The following is a 21,420-nucleotide window of genomic DNA, read 5'->3' on the forward strand; positions in this document are numbered from 1 at the left end:
CCCCAGGAATGTGAGCTGTTTGAAGGCAGGGATTCAGCATCCATTCACTCAGCACCTACTCAGACCAGATTTAAGCACTGTTGAAACAGCAATAAACAACACAGATCAAGCCCTTGCCTCTCTGGAGCTTACCACATTCTAGTGGGAGGAGAAAGTCAACAAATGACCAAGACTTCAGTGGTCATTTAATAGATAAAGAAACAAAGCAGGTGTGGGTTTTCAGGAGTGTGGTTGGACAGGGATTGCTATTACAGGTTGGGTAGTGATGTGTTTCTAATAAGACACAAAGATGCAGAGACCTGGAGGAAGGGAAGGAAGGAGTCATGTGGATACCTGAGGGAAGAGCATTCCAGCCAAAGGGGACAGCACGTGCAAAGGCCCTGAGGCATGAGTGTGCTAAGCATGTTTGAGGAGCATCGTGGAAGCCAGTGGGGCTTGAGTGATGTGAGGAAGGGGAGAAGGATGTGAGAGGAAGCCAGAAAGTGGTAGTGGTGACGGGGATAGGGTGGGGAAGAGCTGCAACAAGTAGGGCCTCATTAATCACTGTAAGGACTTTGGCTTCGAGACTGAGTGAAGCGGGAGCCCTTGGAGCAAAGGAGTGATGTCATCCACCTTAGGTGGTGAAAGGTAAGATGGCAGGAGGATTACGGAGGAAGCCAGAACTGGTGAGGAGGCTTCTGCAGTAAGGCAAGCAAAAGATGATGGTGGCTTGGACGGGGGTGGGAGTGGAGAGAAGTGGTCAGATTCTGATATGCTTTGAAGGAGAGGCAGCAGGAGTTGCTGATGGGCTGAGATGTGGGATATGAGAGGAAAGGAGTCAAGACAAAACCAGGGTTTGGGACATAAGACACTGAGACAGTGGAGCTGCCATTTACTGGGATGCGGGAGGCTGGGAGGAGAATAAGGGGTGACATTTTGGACACGTTAGATCTGAGATGCAAATTAGACATCCAAATAGTGATGGTGAGTGAGAGGTGAGATGTACAAGTTGGATGCCAGGGAACAGGTGGGGCTGGAGGTTTAAGAGTCACCAGCAGGTAGGTGTTTTATTCCTATATGTTTCTCAACGTTCCCCCCAGAACAGGACCAGGTACAGAGCTGGTGATGCTAATCACAGAGATGGTAACATAAAAGTAATCGTCATTTCTATTTCACGAGTGCTGTGCTGTGTCTTTTCTTTTTTATTGAAGTATAGTTGTGTTAGATTCAGGTGTAGAGCAAAGTGATTCTGTTATACACACACTCACACACATATATATAGACATACATATAAACTATTGAGTATAGTTCCCTGTGCTATGCAGTAGGTCCTTGTTGGTTATCTATTTTATATTAGTAGAGTATATCTGTTAATCCCAAACTCCTAATTTATCCCTCCCCCTCTTTCCCCTTTGGCAACCATAAGTTTGTTTTCTATGTCTGTGGGTCTATTTCTGTTTTGTAAAAAAGTTCGTTTGTATCATTTTTTTAAATTTCACGTATAAGCAATATCATATGATATTCATCTTTCTGTCTAGCTTACTTCACTTAGTATGATAATCTCTAGGTCCATCCATGTTGCTGCAAATGGCATTATTTCATTTTTTATGGCTGAGTAATATTCCATAGTGTGTGTGTGTGTGTGTGTGTGTGTGTGTGTGTGTGTGTGTGTGTGTGTATGCCACATCTTCTTTATCCATTCATCTGTCGATGGACACTTAGGTTTCTTCCATGTCCTGGCTATTGTGAACAGAGCTGCAGTGAACATTGTGGTACATGACTCTTTTTGAATTTTGGTTTTCTCTGGATATATGCCCAGGAGTGGGATTGCTGGGTCGTATGGTAGGTCTATTTTTAGCTTTTTAAGGAACCTCCATACTGTTCTCCATAGTGGCTGCACCAACTTATATTCCCACCAACAGTGTATACTCATAATCTCATTCAACTTCCCTATGATTCTCTAAGGTGGGGGCTATTACAACCCCAGTTTCCAGATGAGGAAACTGAGATTCAGAGAGCTCATCAGTCACCCACCTCAGAGGGGTTTTCAAGATCACTGCTCCCCTGCCCCCAATGCCCAGATGCCTGATGAGACAGCACTGACCCCTGTACCATCCCTCCCTCCCTCTTTCTGTTGCAGCCTGTGACCAGCTGGCACTGGGGGTGGTGGCGATCTTTGGGCCATCCCAGGGCTCCTGCACCAATGCCGTCCAGTCCATCTGCAACGCGCTGGAGGTGCCCCACATCCAGCTGCGCTGGAAGCACCACCCACTGGACAACAAAGACACCTTCTATGTGAACCTGTACCCGGACTACGCCTCTCTCAGCCATGCCATCCTCGACCTGGTCCAGTACCTCAAGTGGCGGTCGGCCACCGTGGTCTATGACGACAGCACAGGTGGGTAGCCAGGCCTGGCTGGGCCAAGGGCAGGAGATGAGGGTGGCAGAGCCCCAGGATCGGGATCTTTGCTGCTCGCTCAACTCAGCTGCCCCTGGGGAAAAAGTCCACACTTACACCCAAGCCTCATCTAGTCACTGATGCTCGCCCTGCACTCCCCTGCAGCCCGGTACACACTCACCCAGCCCAGCCCGCTTCACACCTGCCCTACACTCCCGCCTCCACCCCAGCAGCATGCTGTAATCTGCACTCACGCCCGCACGGCCACGCCCACACCTACCAGCACCCTCCATTCACACATTCTCCTCTGCAGCAAACGCATCCAACTCTGTGCTGGCTACGAGCGCACACTCTGGACTCAAACCAAACAGTACATGAGCACGCAGGCTCTGCGCTTACTAGCTGGGCAGCACAGAGCTGTTTCCTCTCCTCCTCTTTCTTTCCAAAGACTCAAGTCCCAAGATATTTCTTAGCCCTGCCTCTTAAGAGAGTGACCTTGGCGAGTCACTTAACCCATCTGGCCCTGCTCTTCCCACATGACAAGTCAAGAGCTACAGCAGCCAGCTTGGAGAGAGCCCTCCAGCTCTCAGCTGCCTGTGATTCAATGTCAGCTCTTGATTACCTCCTAATGGGGAGTCGGGATAGTGGGGAGAGAATCCCTCAGAAAAGACGATCAGAGATTTAGTTAACTCAGGATTCGACAAGCATGTCCTGAATTCCTGCTATACCCAAAGCGCCAGGCAGTAGATACTGGACGGCAGAGACCCCAAGCCCTACTCAGTGCCCCCAGTTATTGAGAGCCACTTCTGCCCAGCTCCAGGTCCTGGCAGTGTTGCTGCAACCCTGTCGTTCTGCCTGTCTTAACATACCACTATGAATGGTTGTCTATCTTTGAGCCAGTTTCTGCTTCCGGACCATGGGTCTTTGGTACCTCCGGGGTTTAGCACAGCACCTGGTACAATGTAGACGTTTAAATGTTTGGTTGAATTGAATTGAATTGAACTGAAAATAAAATGGAAATAAACTGTAATTAAATATGGCAGGAAAGGATGTGTTGGGCACTGGTAAGGAAGAAGAAATAAAGATGTGGCTATTCCATCTTCTTTAGAGAAGTTAGTCATATTGAAGTGGGGTGAGTGCACACCCAGAGCTCACTGGTCTTTCTAGGCCATCAGAGCTAAGAGCCAAGTGACACGTACATACAGTCAGAGCTAGAGGCACCTGGGGAGAGGAAGCTCCATGGCCTTGGCTAGTCTGGGCTGATTTACCAGAGGAGGAGAGACATGAGCCTGGCCTTGAGGATGGATGGACAAGGAGAGGAGTCATGAAGGCATCGCAGGAGGGGGAACAGTGAGAGCAAGATGAGGAGGTGGGACTGTGCATGGCGGTCTCATCAAGAGCACAGCCTGGCAGGGAAAAGGATCCCAGTGTGGAGGGGAGGAGGAAAAGGTCAGATAAACAGCACGTATGAGGCTGTGGGCAAGGTCTCTGCTGTCTAGCTTCAGGGTTCAGACTTTACCTTGTAAGCAGCCGGGGACCATTGAGTGTTGTTGAGCAAAGAAAGAGAATAATAAAAGCAGAGTTTTAGAAGGTGGCACTGACAGCAGTGTACAGAGGGTTGGAGGGAGAACCTGGAGCCGGAAGACTGAGGCAGAGGCGGCCATGTTGGTCCAGGCAGGAACAAAGGGGCTGCTTGGAAGAGAACTGGTGGCCAGAATGGAAGAAAAGAATTAGATGTGAGCAGGTAATATTGAAGATTTGTAGGAGTGTCACGGGCACAGAGTAGTCAGAACAGACACTGGCATAAACCACGGCCCAGCAGTCCTGGTGCCTCCAGGCTGGATGGGGGTAGCGGGGGAGGCTTTGCAGAGGAAAAGATGCTGTGGCATGAAGGTGGATGCCAGTGAGACTGGTCAGAGCGGAGGCTGAGGCCTGGAGCCTCCTCTTCCCAAGCATGTCTAGTTCTGACTGTATGTACACATCACTTGATTCTTAGCTCTGATGACCAGTGACCTCTGGGTGGGCACTCACTCCCCTATTAACTTCTCAAAAGAAGATGGAATAACATCTTCATTTCTTCCCCCTTTCCAGTGCCCAACACACTCTTTCCTGTAGTATTTAATTATAGTTTGATTCAACTTGATATTCAATTCAACAAATATTTTAAAACTTAGGGGAGTCAGTGATGGAGCTGGTTTGGTCAAGAAGAACTTAGTACTAGGGATTCAGGGTTGGATTCAGTCAAACCATAGTATAAATTTGATGAAGAATAGTGAGTAGTAAGAAGTATGCTTCCAGAATCAGGATATTTCAAAGGGACAGGACAGCTTGTGGGTCATCAAACCCATGGAATGGGAAGCACTTTATAGCAGACTGACTATGTTTGCTTTGAGGGTTGTTTCCATTAGGATGTTTTGTCTGTGAGTAACAGACAACCCAACTCAAATCGACTGGAGCAGTAGCCACTTAGTTATCTCACTGACAAGAAGTCTGGAGATGGGCCTTTCCAGGGCTGGTTTAGCAGTTCAGCAGAGTCAGGGTGCTGGGTCAGTATCACCGCAGTTCTCTTGACTTTCCCCCTCATAGTCACAATAAAGTTGCTGCAGCTCCAAGCATCACATCCTCACATGATGATACCCCAGGAAGTGGTAAGGAAAGAGGTAGAAGCCAAAGGGATTGTTCTTAATGTGATTCGTGCCTCTTATCAGGGAGGAAAATCTGCCTCGTAACCTTCCAACAGACCACACTCTACAGCTCATTGGGTCTGCACCTACCACCCTAAACACATTCAGATAGGGATGGGACTGCCACTCATTGGCTTTCACCCATCCCGAGTCACGTCTTGGGGCTGGCACGTGGCCACCCAAAAAAAATCATGGTTCTCTCAGTATGCTTGAAAAGGGTACGTTAGTTATCTATCTCTATAATAATTCTGTGTAACAAATCACCCCAAAACTTAGTGACTTAAAATAATAAGCATTTATTTAGCTCACAAGCCTGTGGGGTCGGTGACCGACTGAGATTGGCCAGGCAGTTGTTCTGGTCTCAGCTGAATCGCTTACCTGCTTGGGGGTCGGCTGACTGCTGGCTGATCTAGACTGGCCTTGGCTGAGATGGTGGGGTAGCTGGGCTCTCAATCCTCCAGCAGGCTAGCCCAGGCGTGTCGTCATGACGATGGCAGAGGTGAAAAGAACAAACCCAGTGTGCAATTCCATTTCAAGTGTTTGCTTATGTCATGCCTGCTGATACACCATTGGCCAAAACAGTTGACATGGTTGAGCCCAACGTCGTGGGTAGAGCAAGTCACCTGCCCCCGCAGCTGGAGGGCACTGCAAAATTACATGGCAAAGGATGGGGATGTAGAGAGGGGTGAAGAATTGGGGTCATCACTGCAATCCACTGCAGGGAGAACTGCTTTAAAATGTACCTGGGATCTAAAGGGTAGATACGACCAAGTGATGATATGAAGAGGCCAATAGCATAGAAAGAAGAGTTGTTACTTACAGTTCCCTAGAAGAAGGGGGCACACCATGGCACCCAGGGCCACATGGGGGGTTGGTCAGGAGGCAGGAGCAAGGGGAAATCATGGGCAAGAGCCTTTATTAATTACTTATTACTATAGGTGGAATTTGTTAGGTGCAAACGTGCCATGTGGGGCAGGAAGCAAAACAGATTGTAGGGCTTGTGGTTGGAGAGTTTATAATACGATTTTTGTGTGCCCAGGAAAACCCAGTGATAACGGGGATACAAACAACTTTGGTCATTAGTTTGGCCCGTGATTTCAGGATGCCAATTCATCAGTTATAGAATACCAAGAGTGATTATTTCAGGGACCAGCAGTGTTTACCATATGAGCTTTGCCACGTAGCCACCTTCCTAGCCTAACCCGTGCACAAAGACGGATTTACATCAACAATGAAAGGGAGGGGCTCAGAAAATGCTGGGCTAATGAAAAAGGGCCCAGCTTAAGAGCCAAAAAGAATGGGTCTCGAATTTTGATCCCATTGCTGGCATGCTGCAAAATCTTGGGAGGCTCACTTAACCTCTTTGGGCCTCAGTTTCTTTATTTGTAACATTGGAACAAAAGCCCCTACTCTGTATGCCTTCTAGGACAGGGAGACGTTTAAATAGGGTAATGAAAGCAGAAGTGCTTTGTAAGTGAAAAGCATGACTTCCACAACCATGATTCACTGCAGATATTTTGAGAGAGATTGATTAGGGAAGCAGCCAGGAAGGAGGACTCATCTCAGGCAAACAAAGAGCCTGGTCCTCTGCTGGGGTGGACCAAGACGAGCCTCTGGTCTCCTTTGGGAATACACTGATGGGAAGGAGGTCTGACATTTGCTGCTGGAGAAGGTGGGTCACTGTGTATTACACAGGGCAATGAACTTGGCTGACAAGAAAGCTCTGGTGGCCTCTGCTCTAGCATCCAGACTGTCCCTGTCCTCATGTCCTGGGTCCCCAAATCCCATGTGCCTACTGATGCTGTGCGTGGGTCTGAAAACTGAGCGAGTAGGAACAAAGCATGCGCTCAGGGCCTCGCAAGGTAACAGGTGTGAGCGGGCAGCATCATTCAGCCAAAGTAAGAACTTCTGGGATTAGTTGAGGAGGGAGGGTAAGGATGGGTGTGTGTGTGTGTGTTTGGGGGGAGCTTGTGACCCCTCCTTCCTCTGTAAGGTCACCTGATATCCTCTTCCTGCCCCCAGCAAGTCTGGTATTAGAAAGCACTGGGGCCCCTGTTTGGTCCAGACCACTCCAGGGCTCCAGAGCCCTCTCCCAGCCCACACACCTGGATCTGAGACCTTCTAGGAGGCTGGGGGTTCCTGATGCCCACAGCCATGGCGAAGCTTGTTTGAGAGCTCTTTGGGAGACTTAGGTCCCAGAGAAATATCTCTGTCCTCCCCAGCAGAGTGGAGTGATGGATACCAGTCGGTTCGCTTTCCAGATGGCCAGCCCTCAGGAGTGGGAATGAGAGGCTGGACAGACCCAGGTGTATGTACCAGAAATGGCTTTGGAAATCCAGACTTTTTGTTGGAAGGCTCAGGAAGTGGGTTCTCTGTGTGTGGGGACTCTGTCCGGATAGGGGGCCCTGCGACAGCTGATTGCGAACTTTAGTCCATCGCAAACTAGCTTAAGCAAAGAAAAAAAAGAAAAAGGCGAGGGTGGGGGGAGGATTTTGTTGGTTTCATTTACTGGAAAGTTCAGGAGTAGTTTTAGCTTTAGAGGTGCAAACGAGTATCTTTAGGGCTTATTTTCTTTCTATGTTTCCTGACTTCTGCCCTGTGGGAATCCTTTACAGGTTCTAAGTGATGACCCCAGACTTGCTTCCTCCCCATTTGGAGTTAAATGGAAAGAGGGTTGTCTCTTAACAGTTGCTCTGGCACAATTCCTGGGAGTCATCTGATAGAACCAGCTGGTGTCACACATCCATCGCTAAGCCCATACCTTTGCCTAGAGCAATGCGTGTGCTGATTGACCAGGCTGGCGCCAGATTCTGTGTCCCTGGAGTGGGGACTCTTGGGTCACATGGACTGAGCATGGGGGAAGAGTTGTTCCCCAAAGGAAAACCAGAGTGCTGTTCGCGGGGAAATAGAGCATGGCTGAGTGGACAGTGCAGCCAGGATGCAGACACCGAGCCCTGAGTATGGGCGGGCAGCCTGGCAGGTGGGAGGGGAGGGCCTGCTTGGGGCCCTGGGCCTGTGCTTCCTCCGCTCTTCCTGCAGTGGGTAGGGCGAGAGAGAACAGCAAGCAAGCTTGCTTCCAGGCTAAGCAGAGAGGAGTCAGCAAGAATGGACCTTGTACTAAGGACGGAAATGAACTTAATTAGACCTAAGCGAGCCATTTGTCTCCAAGAAGTGACATTCAGTTTTCCCTGGAAGTCCCCAGATTAAGTGGTTTTGCAAAATGCCAAGGTGGAGGATTTTTCAGTGTGGGGGGAAAAAAAGACAGTAGTCAATCCAATTCTGGAAATTTGTGTTGAGCACAACCGGAGTGCCAGGCCCCGTGCTAGGGCATGTGGAGACCCAGTCCCTAATGTTGAGGAGTCTGTGACAGGACCAGGAGAGTGAGATGAGGCCAGAAGACGCTAGTGCTGAAGGACGAGGCCACCGAGTTTCGGGGGAGAGGGGCAGGATGGGAGTGGGGTGGGGAGATCTTGTCTGGGCAGAGCAGTAGAGGCAGGCGTCATGGAGGAGGTGGCTGCACTGAGCCCGGAAGAATGGTTAAGGTGTTCGGGGGTAGCCTGCCCTTGGGGGTGGAGGCCGGGCACAAATGCCACCTGGCCTTCCTTACCTGGTCCAACCGTTGGTACAGCTGAGCCTGGAGCTGCCACTTGGGCCGCATCCTGGAAGCAGGTTGCTGGGACTGTTTAGGAAGATTATGTCCCATGCTTCACAGTGTTGCAGGGGGCAGGGGGAGGAAGAGTGGGGGGCCTCTGGTTCAGGCTCCATGAGTCTCTACACCGACTGAGTTAGAGAGGTGCAGGTGGGTGGACTCGGGGGGGATTCGCTAGCAGTCCGTGCCTGCTTTTGAATCTACAGGTGTGTACACACCTTTACCTACCTGTGTACACATGTGCTTATCAGCCCAAGTGTATGTCCTGTGTGTGCGTGTAAGCATGTGTTTGTATGTGCACACATGCCTGTGGGCATGAGCCAGCATGCACGGCTGGGGGCACGTGTCTGTGCCGCAGTCTGCTAGTGCCTGGGTCTGCACATGCGTGGCTGAGTCCATGAACTTATCTCCGTGGGCCACATGTCAGTGTCCATGTGTGTCTGTAGACCTGTGGCCACACGAGTCTGTGGATACCTGCAGCTAGGTATACGTGGGCTCACATGTGTCTTTTGTGCCCCGGGACCTCTCAGGGCTCATCCGGCTGCAGGAGCTCATCATGGCCCCATCGAGGTACAGCATCCGCCTGAAGATCCGCCAGCTCCCCCTTGACTCTGATGACTCGCGCCCGCTGCTCAAGGAGATGAAGCGAGGCCGGGAATTTCGCATTATCTTCGACTGCAGCCACACCATGGCCGCCCAGATCCTCAAGCAGGTGCGTGAGCACCGGCCAGCGGGAGGGGTGGTTGGGGTCTGCCTGCCACTTCTCCCCCCTCCCCCCATTTCCATGATGTCAACCAGATCCAAGTTCAACCTCTAGTCTGCCTCTTTGCGGCTGTATGACCTTGGGTGGTCACTTTGCCTCTGTGAGCCTCAGTTTCACCAGCAGCAAATCGGACACAGTGGTCTTGACACTCTGAGTTGGTGTGAGGATGGGATGAGACGATGGTTGAGCTGCCCCAGCCAGGCCTGGCGCATGGAGGGTGCTGAGCAAATGCTAGTTTCCACGCCACCTCGGGGCAGGTGGGAGGCGGGGGCTGCGGAGAGGGAATAGAACGCTGCAGGAAGCACGGGGAGGCCTGGGGGTCTCGGGAACAGCCCCCAGCATTCCTCTTCCAGCCACTGATTCCCTGCAGCCCGTGGCACTCGGTGTCACTCTCCCATCCCTGGGAGGTTTATCGAGGCTCTGTGCACCATCTGCTCAGCTCTGCAGCAACGGCGGCGGAGGAGAATGGCTCTCGGTCCTTGGCCGCGCCTCCGTTCCCGACAGCCCAGGGTGGCGTGCTGGGAACCAGGCCGAGCTCTGCCAGCCCCCTAAGAAACAAACAGCGAAATCGCTCACAGCCCCCCTCCGAGGGTGCCGCAGCCGAAAACAAAACCACTCTGATTCGAACCAGTGCTTTGTGTGAAAGGCAATTATGTGGCCCCAGAAAGTGAGCCTGGTGATTGGAGGAGGCATTCTGTGGGGCCTTGACACATGACCCCGGCAGAGGCTGGTGGCAGGGAAGGGTCACAGGGATACAGGGGGAGAGGTGCTGAGCTGGCCAGGAATATGTTCAAGGCCTGCCCCGCACACCCTGCAAGGGGTGCCCAAGCTGAACGGCAGCCTCTGTCTTCCCCCAGAGGAAGTCCCACCCCAGGACCCTTCACACAGGGGCTAAAAAGTCATTTGAGAGCTTGAATCCTGCTTCTGCCCATGGGTGTTATATATCCAAGAACAAGTGGCCCCGGAGTCATCCCCCGCTCTGTAGATGGAGTGAAGGATCCCTCCCTGCCCTGTTCTGGAGGATTCAGTGAGATGAGGCGAGGAAAGCGTTTATCCCAGTGCCCGGGGCACAGTCAGCATGCATGCGGCAACCTTTACGCTCAGCGTGGAGGAAGTACATGCTCCCCAGAAATCCCTTAACCCTCAGTGTCCCGGCCAGCGGCGCCCAGTGCCTCCCTCCTCTTCCAGGCATGTGCAACTGAGTAATAAAGACAATCCCAACTTGGGTTCACTGAGGAGTTACTCGGTGCCGGGTACACACACAGCTCCTCATTTATCGCCGCTCTGGGAAGTGGGGGCGATTATCGTGCTCGGTTTCAGATGGGGAAACTGAGGCTCCAGGGGAAAGGATTGGGCCTGAGGTCATCCAGCCAGAAAGTCAGAATTCACTCCCCAGTTTGCTGACATGAAAACTCCTAGAACTGAAAATGAAGATTCTGTGCTCAGCCTGACCCTGAACTAAACCGAGGTGAGCATGTCTGCGTACTGAGGACTTCTTGAGCCTTTCACCTGCGAATGCGGGCTGTGAACCTCCAAGACCGGGAGGGAATGTGAAGCATTTTCAAAGTGTATTTGACCCAGTGACATCTCCTCCTGGAGCACTTTGTGGGCCCGCATTCTGAAGAACTCTGTGGAAAATGCATGATGGTCATTAGTATTATAGATTATCGGCTTCTAATAAAATACATTAGATTTCATGATGGTGTAGAAGAGTAATTCACAGCAGCCATGTGGCCCGCTGTGTGGCCAAGCAGGATCCAAGACGCAGGGATGTGTCAGCCCTTCCGGGGGAGGCTCAGACTGAGGACAGACCCTCCTCGTAGGGCCTGGCTGGGCTGCTGGGAGCCGAGCTCCCACAGACGTCTTTCTGGAGCCAGGACAGTGAGTTCAGCTGAGGAGAGTCAGGGCACTTGAGGAGGCGATGTTGGGCGGATTCCAGCAGCATTTCTCCAAGTGTGGCAGGCCCAGCGATGCTTACTAAAAAGGCAAACCTGGCCCTGCAGAATTTGGAATATTTGGAGAGCGTGGCCTAAGATTCTGCATTTTAATGTGTCACCCATGATTCTGCTGCACACTCCAGTGTGAAATCCACTGCTGTCTGCCAGACAGTCATTTTCCCCGTCTCAGAGGGTGCCCCGCTCCAAGCGGCCAGCCTCTCCCAACCCACCGCCAGCCTGTGCTGCCCCGGGTCCTCACCGCTCTCTCCCCACTCCCTTCCCACCCCTCATCCCCCCTGCCAGGGTGGAGAGGGGGAGGGGCTTCTCAGATGTTCCCTGCAGGGTGCTGACGCTTTGCTCTCCCGTAGGCCATGGCCATGGGCATGATGACCGAGTACTACCACTTCATCTTCACCACCCTGGTAACGTACCTCCGAGTCCTGGCACGGGTCGGGGTGGGGCTCCCTCAGAACAAGGTCAGCCCGGGGGAGACAGTTGCAGCAGCTAGAGGAGATTCAGGCTGGACTTGCTTCCTAAGGCTGTAGGTGTGGCCCCAGGCAAGGGCACAAATTTGTCTTTGTGGCCTGCCCACTTTGAGAAGTGACATCTTGTTGTGACTAAAGACAGGGACTCTAGAACCTGCCAGTGTGAACACAAGCCCCTCTGCTTGCCGGCTGTGAGACCTCGCAGAAATAATTTAACCTCCCTCAGTTTCTCCCTCTGCAAAATGGGCATGATCATGGCTCCTACCTCCTAGGATTGTTGTGAGAACGGAATGAGTTTGTGAACTAAAGCGCTGAGAGCAGTGCCTGCTTGTGTGAAGGGCTGTTGTTATGACGATGACCCTTGGCCCCAGCCCACACGCCCCCACACAGGTCCCAGGCCTCAGGCCTCACGCAACAACGGGAGTTGCCACTTTGGATTCCTGTGACATCCACGCTCAGGTCTGCCCACTCACTATCAGCTGGGGCCAGCCCACCTGCGGGCTCCAGATGGGTCCTCTCCAAACCTTGAGAACACTGAGGGCCATTTAAACCCATTAGGGTAATTAGTTGTGGTCTGAGATCAGCAGAATGAAGAGATCCCTGTGCCAAAGGGGCACCAACCCCCAGCCACCCTGCCTTGCGGCCAGATTCCCTGGATGTCACTGCGGCCCCGGGTAGACTCTTACCCAGCCCAGATATGGGGCAAGTGACAGCATCACTAAACATCCTGTGGCTGAAACAAGCTCCCGAAATCTGTGTCGGACTTGCCACTGCAGTCTTGCAAGCCTCTAGCTGTGTTCCTTCGTTCACCCAGCACCCAGCTAACATTCCTTACCCAGCACCTGTATTCAACTGAGTATCTCAAGACGACTGGCACTGAGGCCTGCCCTCAAGGAGCTCCCATCCTGCCCAGTCTGCATCTCTATGTGTAACTCGTTCGGCCGGCTTGTGCCATCACAAGCCATCACATCAGATGGCCACGGGGCACAGCAGAAGGAGACGCCGGGTGCCACAGAGCTGGTGGAAGGTGGGGAATTTCAGGCAGTCTTTACAGGAAAGAAGATGTTTGAACTGGACCTTGAAGGATCAATAGGAGTTCACCAAGGAGAGAGAGGAAGGGCATTCCACATAGAAGGAACAGCATAAGCAAAGGCCAGGAGGCAGGTTAGCTCTTCAAGGCTCACTCTGGTTGATTGCCAGAGCCAGCTGTGTTCATCTCTTCCTGGCTCCACTTTCAGTCAGTGACATCATGCAAGTAGCTTGAGATTGGCCAAGGTGGGAGTATTCACACCACAGAAGCTGGCAAATGCTACAAATAAGAGGTTGCTCCTCGCCATCCCCTGAGAGCTGGTTATTAAGCATTTCCCAGCAAACAACTGCCTGTTACCCTCTCTCCACCCCCAACCCTGTGCCCATGGCAGAGCTCAGGGGCCACCCTGCCCACTCTTCTGATCCAGAGCCCAGACCTGGAGACCTGCCAGGAGCCTTGGTGGGAGAAAGGGATGCTGGAAGCTGGTGACTGAGACCAGGTACCTTCTGCCCTGGTCCCTTCTGGATTTCTATCCACCCAAGCGAGCTTCTCCCCTGGGAAAGTCATTGGAGGCTGGAGGATGAGGTCATCAGATCCCCAATATTCCACCTCCGTATGGAGCTAGGAGCAGGGCAGAGGAGAAAGGCTGGGAAGGTGGGGTGGGGCACATTCCAGGCGCCCGAGGCCCTGTCTCCAGGCATGGCAGCCCTGGGCTCCTAGGGTGCTGAGTCCAACCTCTGGGCCCTTAGAGGTCCCCACCAGCCCTGTGCCAGCTCAGTGCATTCTTCCCACACTTCCATCCTGCTGGCTTACCTCTCTGAGTCCTCACCGCTCTGAGCTGCTGTAACAAAGCCCTGGCGTCCATGCAGGAATAGACAAGGGAGGAGCAGGCAGACCTCCCGGGACCTCTGTGGTCCCCCTGCAGACCGTGCCCATCCCCCCTCCACATTACTTCCCAGTTCAGTGGCAGGAGAGCAGGCCTCGGAGGCATAGATAAGGTTGAGAGTCCCTTTAGCACCAGGGACTGTGCACGTGGGCAGATTGCTTAGCTTCCCTGGGCCTCAGTTTCCTTGCCTCTAAAATGGGAATCATTTGTGACGCCTCTGGGCTTCAGATCCTTCATTCGGCCTCTTTTGGTTTCAAGGAGCAGAGCTCACTCAAGTAACTTCAAGTCACTAGAGACTCAAGAATGAACCACCAGGCCACAAGAGCAGATGTGGAGAGTGGTTCTGGATCCAGAGCAACTGTGGACATCACGAGAATTATGGTTCCAACCCTCTGCCCTGAGACTCAGCCAGCCTCTTCCGTTTCCCTCTCTCTGCCCATTGCTCCCTCCCCCTGCTCTCGGCCTCAGCTCCGTCCTCGCAGTCTCTGTTCCCTGGAAACTTCAGCTCATCACAGCTGCCCTGGGATCATCACACCCCAGCTGACCATCCGTTCTGCCTCTGCTGCTTCTCACCACCGCTTTCTCTGAGTGTTACCCACCTTCCCCAGGTCAAATTTCGGACTGACCAAGCACCGGCCATTGCTTCTCAACAGGGCACTATATAGGCATTTGAGGCTGGACATTAATCCTTCCGGAATGTCCTGCCCACTATAGAGTGTTTAGCATCCCTGTCCCTGCTCACTAATTTCCAGGCTGGGTGACAAATAAATAAATGCGATCCACACATTTTCAAATGTCCCCAGGATAGGGGCTGAGTCATCAGCCAGACTGTAGCAACCCCCCCTTGGGAGGTGACCCCCCACTGCCAGACCTCGGCTGGTCAGCCGAGGTCTGGCAGTGGGGGGCAGAGTACAATGGGCTCACAGAATCTAAGTCATGGCCACCAAGCAGAAGGGCTGGGGCATTGGGAGAGCCCTTCAGAAGCGGCAGGAGCAAAATCCACAGATCTCATTCACCCACCCCGAGTATTGACCCCCCGTCCACTGTGTCCACACAGGGCCTGTGGTTAAGTCCTCTTTGTGCTTTGCTTCCGGTCTTAGCTCCGGACAGTCAATTGAAAGCATCTCTGCCTGGCTCGTGCCCTCATTCCAAGGCCAGAGGGAGTGTTCCCTCAGGGAGCTCTTAGCCCTGAGGCCCGACCTGACCTTCTAGACAAGACTCTGGAGAAGGCACCACCCCAGTACGCCAGTGGCTCTCCACATTAATGCCGGTGCCAGCGTGAGGTCAGGGTTGGACTTCTCGGGAGGAGGGGCAGGGCAGTATCCTTGCACCCTGGGGCAGTATCCTAGCCCAAGAGAGTGTCTGCTTTCCCTACTTTTTATGGGGGTTTTTTTGTTTTTGTTTTTTTGGCCACACTGCGCAGCATGTGGAATCTCAGTTGCCAACCAGGGATCGAACCTGTAGCCCTTGCAGTGGAAGCACAGAGTCTTAACCACTGAACCACCAGGGAGGTCCCTGCTTTCCTCACTTTTACATTTCCTTAATTCAGTCATTCATGTACTCACTTATCCAGCAGGCATATACATATGCTCTCAAGGTCCCAGGTACCAAGCTAGGCACTTGGGTGAGACGGGGTGTCTAGAGCTGGATCCAACACAAAGCTCACCAGCTGGTAGCTTCCTCTGTGCACATGAGGATCAAGGACGGTGCCCAGTTTACCTCTATATCTCCAGTGCCCAAATAGCACCTGGAATACAGTAGGTGCTCATTAATGCCTGAATGAATGAATGAATGAATATAATACAAAGTAGAAAGTAATCAGTGAAATTAACATCCTCATCATAGCAACAGTGACGTCCACCGACTCTGGCGCCAGTCCGCCTGAGTTAGAATCGAGATTCTTCCACTTCCTTGGGCAAGTTACTTCACGTCACTTTGCCTCATTCCCCATCTGTAAAATGGCCACAAGAACAGTACCATCTCATAGGACTCTTATGCTGAGCATTAAGCGAGTATGTTGACATCAGTAAAGCACTAAGGAAAGTGTTACTTGGTACTATGTAAGAGTTAAATTGATTAATTAAATGATTCCTGCTTATATATTTTATGCGCTCAGTATACCCCATCTCATCCAAAATTCTGAACAACTCTCCAAGGGGAGGATGACTTTCCCAATTTTACAGAAAAGTAGAAACTGAGGCTCAGAGAGGTCACTCAGTAACAAAAGGAGCAGAGCAAGGATTTTGACGAGCTGGGACCTGTCCAGCTCCAAAGCCCTCTGCTGAAGCTTGTGCTGAGAGCCGCACGCAGTGTCGCCTGGCTTCCTCTGTCTGGCTCCGGCTCGGATTCCACAGGCTGTGATGGTCCAGGCATCACGTGATTGACACTAATGCGGGGAACAGAGCCTCCACAAATCTCAGCGGCACCCACACTTCACAGGTTCCAAAGCCCTTTCTCCACATCGCTGATTTTCCTCTTCACAGGGCAGTCTGTGCTCCCCATTAACTGATGGGGAAACCTGGGACCAGAGAGGTTGAGTGAACTACCTGGAGTCTCCCAGCAGATCAGTGATAAAAGCCTTGGCTCCTGGCTTCTGTTCCAGCCCACTGCCCTTCCTCCCCATGCCTCTCTGAGGGTCAGGAAGAGCCGATCCTTCCAGAGAGGCACAGTCCCTGCAATACAAATAGTTCATGCAGTGGAATACGTGTGTGTGTTGGGGGGTTGGGCTGCAGCGGGTACCAGGGTATCTCCCAGCAGCTCCCCATATGCCAGGGCATCAGCTATGTCGCCTGGGTCCTCGTGTCCTGCTTCCGGCTCCAGCTCCAGTTTCCTCCTTCCAGCCCCGTTGCCTTGAGAGTCTACCTCATGATTGTTCCCCTCTGTGCCCATTGGTCAATCGTGGCTGTATGTGGGAGGGCAGTGGCATTTGGCATTTATCGCCTTCCCTTTAGGAGACCCACGTCACCAATTCTTTGTGTCTAAAAAATTCTCCAAACTTGCTTCTCCCATGCAGAAGACATTTTAATTACCCCAGCTGCCATTATCTGTTCCAGCCAGCTTTGAGCCATTCCCAGATAACCCCGCGTTAATCAGCCCCAGCTGAGCCCCTGGTACATGTCATGTGTAGGTAAAAGCCTGGAGGTGAAAAGAGAATTATAATAAATTAATAGATAAGCAATCACAATTAATGCCGCTTCTCGGCAATAACAGTTATATCATGGGAAAGATATTTTCATCTGTCATTCCTTAAGGCGATGTTTTCCGAGCTGCAGCTTCTACCCAGTCAGACCCATGGGGTGCTAATGAATTAGTCTATTATGTTATGCTGAATGTTTCTAAAAGGTCCCTCGTTGATACTGAATTCAATGTGTCAACATTTGGCATGGAGAACAGCAACTTTTTGCCAAGCAGCAAGGTTGTGCACAGTTCACTGTGTACAGCACATGGGGTCTCAGCCCAGGGCAGTTTGGACAAAAAATTGGAGCCGGACAAAGAGGCCTCTTTTCCAGCTCCACATGATCACTGCCCTCATGTCACAGGGATGGTGGTACTCAGTGCCACAAGCCCTACAACACTTTGCAGCTAAGTACAGGCTCAGGGTGACAGGGATGAAGGTGACTCTGGCAGTGACACCCCATCGTGCCCCCTCCCGGGCTGTGATTGGCCACAGCCACTGTGTGAGTGTCAGCCAGCTCAGTGCTGCATCTGGAAACCAGAAGGGCTGATGTCGCCAGCACCCGAGTCCCCACCGAAGCCAGAGATGCTGCCCTTCTCACTGAGTCCGACTGGTGTTTAGTCCTCAGGGAAGTGAGCTGAGTCACGGAGGCTCTAGGCAGGCTCATGTTGGGCATCTTTCAGGCCTTAGGTATCAGGTCAACACTGAATTGGAGAAGAGGCTGAGCCCCGTGCAGAGGTAGAGGGAGGAGGGCGCCCCCTGGAGGCAGAGCTCAGCTTCTCTTCTGTGGCCCCAGCAGTTCAGCTCTGGCCCCAAACTTGCATTCACCGCCCCACACAGCAAAATCCCTCCATCTCCCCAGACCCACCTCCTTCAAAGGCAGTTTAGGGAAGCTCTCTTGTCTCTAAAGCAGTACCCTTGAGGGGCTCATCCTCCACCTCAGGCAATTTGCCAAACCACTCCTAACTTGTAGCCCCATAGAAATCTCCTCCTGAGAGGAGGATGTAAAACACTGGCCTCTCCATTCCAGGCTCTTCCCAGTGCTGTTTAGGTACCCTAGAGAGCTACGCAGCTGGCTGACCCTTCTTTCCACTTTGGGTGATGGGAGCCCAGGGGCTCCTAGGGGCACAGATGCAGACATGGACAGTTGTTATCAGTGGGGTGAAAGCAAAGAGGTCCCAAGATAAGAGCAGAAGCGCCCTTGACCCACCCTATTGTGTGATAGTAGTAGAGTAGCAGTCAAGGGAGGCTTCCCAAAAGAGGTGACAAGCTGACTCTCAGAGTGAGGCCACCCAAGGAGGATTGAGAAGACAGGCATTCCAGCCCAGGGATAGAGCACGCACAGAGACACTGGCCTAGAGAAGCTGCATGATGGGGGCAGGGGCCAGCGAGGAATGGGGAAGGGAGACAAAAGCAATTTGGTGTTCCTGGGGCAAATATGAGAGGGGGGTGGGAAGAAAAGTGAGGCCAGAGGGGTGGAGAGCCTTGCAGAGTAGACTAAGGAATTTGTGCTTTTTTCTGAAAAGGCAAGAAGGAGCCGTTGAAATATGCCAAGCAGGGGAGTGACGGGGTTGGGTTTATTCTTCAGAAAGACCCCTCTGAATGCTGTGTGGTGGGTGACTGAGCTATCCAGAGGTGGGAACCAAGGGCTGGTCATAGGACAGAGGGAGGGCTCGGGAGCTGGTGGCCTGGGTTTGACGCCATTGCTCCCCAGCTGTGTAACCTTGAGCAAAAGACCTAACCTCTCTGTGACTCAGTTCCTTCCTCTAAAATGGGTGATAATAACACCCTCCTTGTAAGGTGAAAATGGGAATGAAGCGAGTTAATACACCTAAGGCACATAGAAACTGTTCTGAGGTTTATAGGTGCTCAGTAAGTGTTAGCTCCTTGCGATTGTTTTTGTATTTTGCCAAGAGAGGTAAGTCAGGAGGATGCAACTCATGTCTGCTCCTCTCTTCCAATAACCCAGTCATGTCCCTGGGGGCTGAGTCCATAGCTGTCACAACCTGCTGCCAGAGAAGGCAGAACCTGAATGTTTGTCAGCACTTCCGTGGTGTCTACCACGCACCAGACACGTTCTAAGTACATCTATTAACCCGTTTCTTCCTCGTGACAACCCTATATGGCAGGTACTATTATCATTCCCATTTTTCAGATGAGGCAACTGAGGAAAGGAGAGTAGATGGCCTGGCCTGATGGTCTGTGCTCATAACCATCACCTGGGTCTGCCCAGTGAGCTGTTCTCAGGGAGGAGCTGTGGGAAGAGAGGCCTCCTTCCAATGTGTTTCCCCCCTCTCCCTCTGATTGAACAGGTCTCCCCGTCTAAGCCCAGACCCCTCTCTGTGTGTTTCCCAGTTAGGAGTAATAGCTTAGATTAGCGGCTTCTCAAAACACAGATTGAGGCCCCACCCCACATTCTCTATGGCCCATACTTTCCAAAAAATGCTCCAAAAACAATTCTGGTGCATATCTTGTGCCTGACAACCACTGGGGACATAAAGCACGGGGATTTTTAAATAGGACAGACACGGTGTACTAGTAAACGTGTACAACCAGCTGTCCAAAAAGGGGGAAAACACAGATATATAGTGCTTGCCAGTTTTCATGGTGTAAATACTCCCACCATGGCCAATATCAAGCTACCAATGAATATCACTGATCGCAGAGTCAAGAAGTGCCGACATTTAGCTCTTACAAGCCACTGAGATGGACCTGGGAACGGTTTCTGCGCTGCCTTCGTGAGCTCTATGACCTTAGGCAAGTCACCTCACCTCTCTGGCCCTGTTTCCTCCTCTCTTAAAAGGGAATACTATTAAATACCTACTTTATAGGGGATTGTGAAGATCAGATGATACACTCCATTGCGTGGGGCTGAGCACACTGCCCACCCTCCACTCCCCACTGAGATTGGGGCCACAGAGACACCCTCTGGTCAATTCCATGGAGACTCCGCCATCTACTCCCGACCAGCCCCTCCCCCAGCCCAAATCCTGGCTTTGAATCAGGGCCCTATTTGTTTGGGCAAGGCTGAGACTAGACTTTCTTGCTTGGCTCAAATCTGCTCTCAGCCTCTCCCCTAATCCCTAAACCCTTAAAGAGGAAACCAACAGAGTGTATTCCAGACGGAGGCCAGCTGGAGTTACAGGAGGAACAGCAGGAGATCAGCACGAATTAGGAACATCTCAGAGACCAGAGGAAGCCAGCACGGTGTGAAAGAGCTGCTCTGTGGGCTCCAGGTTTTATCCCTCATTATCTTTCCATGAGCCATCATTGATTTAACTGAAGCTGGGACTGTGATGGGGCCAGATGTTACTCCTGACATCTGCAGCCATGGAGAGACAAGTACACTGTCCCTGGCCACTCTGTCCCAGCATGGGAGGGAGTGACTGAGTTGAGGGACCCGGGAAAGAGGACAGGCAGTGGGGGGCAGAATGGAAGGCAGCTGGATGAGAGGGGAATGTACATAAGAATAGACAATGGATGAAGAGGAGCTCAGACCTGAAGACTCACTTTCCCCACTAGTGGGATGAGGCCCATCTAGATTGCCAACATTACACGTTTCAAAAAGTAACCTAAGTGTCCATCAACAGATGCATGGATAAAGAAGATGTGGCACATATATACAATGGAATATTACTCAGCCATAAAAAGAAACGAAATTGAGTTATTTGTAGTGAGGTGGATGGACCTAGAGTCTGTCATACAGAGTGAAGTAAGTCAGAAAGAGAAAAACAAATACCGAATGCTAACACATATATATGGAATCTAAGAAAGGAAAAAAAAAAGGTCATGAAGTGCCTAGGGGTAAGATGGGAATAAAGATGCAGACCTACTAGAGAATGGACTTGAGGATATGGGGAGGGGGAAGGGTAAGCTGGGACAAAGTGAGAGAGTGGCATGGACATATATACACTACCAAACGTAAAATAGATAGCTAGTGGGAAGCAGCCATATAGCACAGGGAGGTCAGCTCGGTGGTTTGTGACCACCTAGAGGGGTGGGATAGGGAGGGTGGGAGGGAGGGAGACGCAAGAGGGAGGAGATATGGGAACATATGTATATGTATAACTGATTCACTTTGTTATAAAGCAGAAATTAACACACCATTGTAAAGCAATTATACTCCAATAAAGATGTTTAAAAAAAATTTTTTAAACACACAATTACCATATGACCCAGCAATAGTAATAAAGACCTATGTTCATCAAAAAAAAAAAATAACACGACTCTTATGCAAATATAGAATGAACACGTGTGAAAGGTATTCAAGTCATGAACAAAGGAACCAGTAGGATGACAACGCTGGCTCAAAGAGCATTTGAAGGATTGAGTATTTATAGGTATTTGGTGTAGGGGGAGCATAAGATAAGATGGCTAAGTTAGACAGAAAAATGGATTAATATTCTACAGGACAATAAAACCACCACCTTGGGG

General features: G+C 51.5%; 1 protein-coding gene across 1 annotated transcript in view; it reads left to right on the forward strand.

Moving 5' to 3' along the window:
• Positions 1-21,420, forward strand: part of GRIK3 (glutamate ionotropic receptor kainate type subunit 3) — a 107,496-nt gene that overhangs the window by 20,984 nt on the left and 65,092 nt on the right. The window contains exons 3-5 of the mRNA XM_073803606.1: positions 2,120-2,377; positions 9,241-9,422; positions 11,779-11,832. Coding sequence (XP_073659707.1) covers positions 2,120-2,377; positions 9,241-9,422; positions 11,779-11,832 — 494 coding nt within the window. The remainder of the gene's footprint in view (positions 1-2,119; positions 2,378-9,240; positions 9,423-11,778; positions 11,833-21,420) is intronic.

This window comes from Tursiops truncatus, chromosome 1 (assembly GCF_011762595.2).
Source record: "Tursiops truncatus isolate mTurTru1 chromosome 1, mTurTru1.mat.Y, whole genome shotgun sequence".
Lineage (NCBI taxonomy): Eukaryota > Metazoa > Chordata > Mammalia > Artiodactyla > Delphinidae > Tursiops > Tursiops truncatus.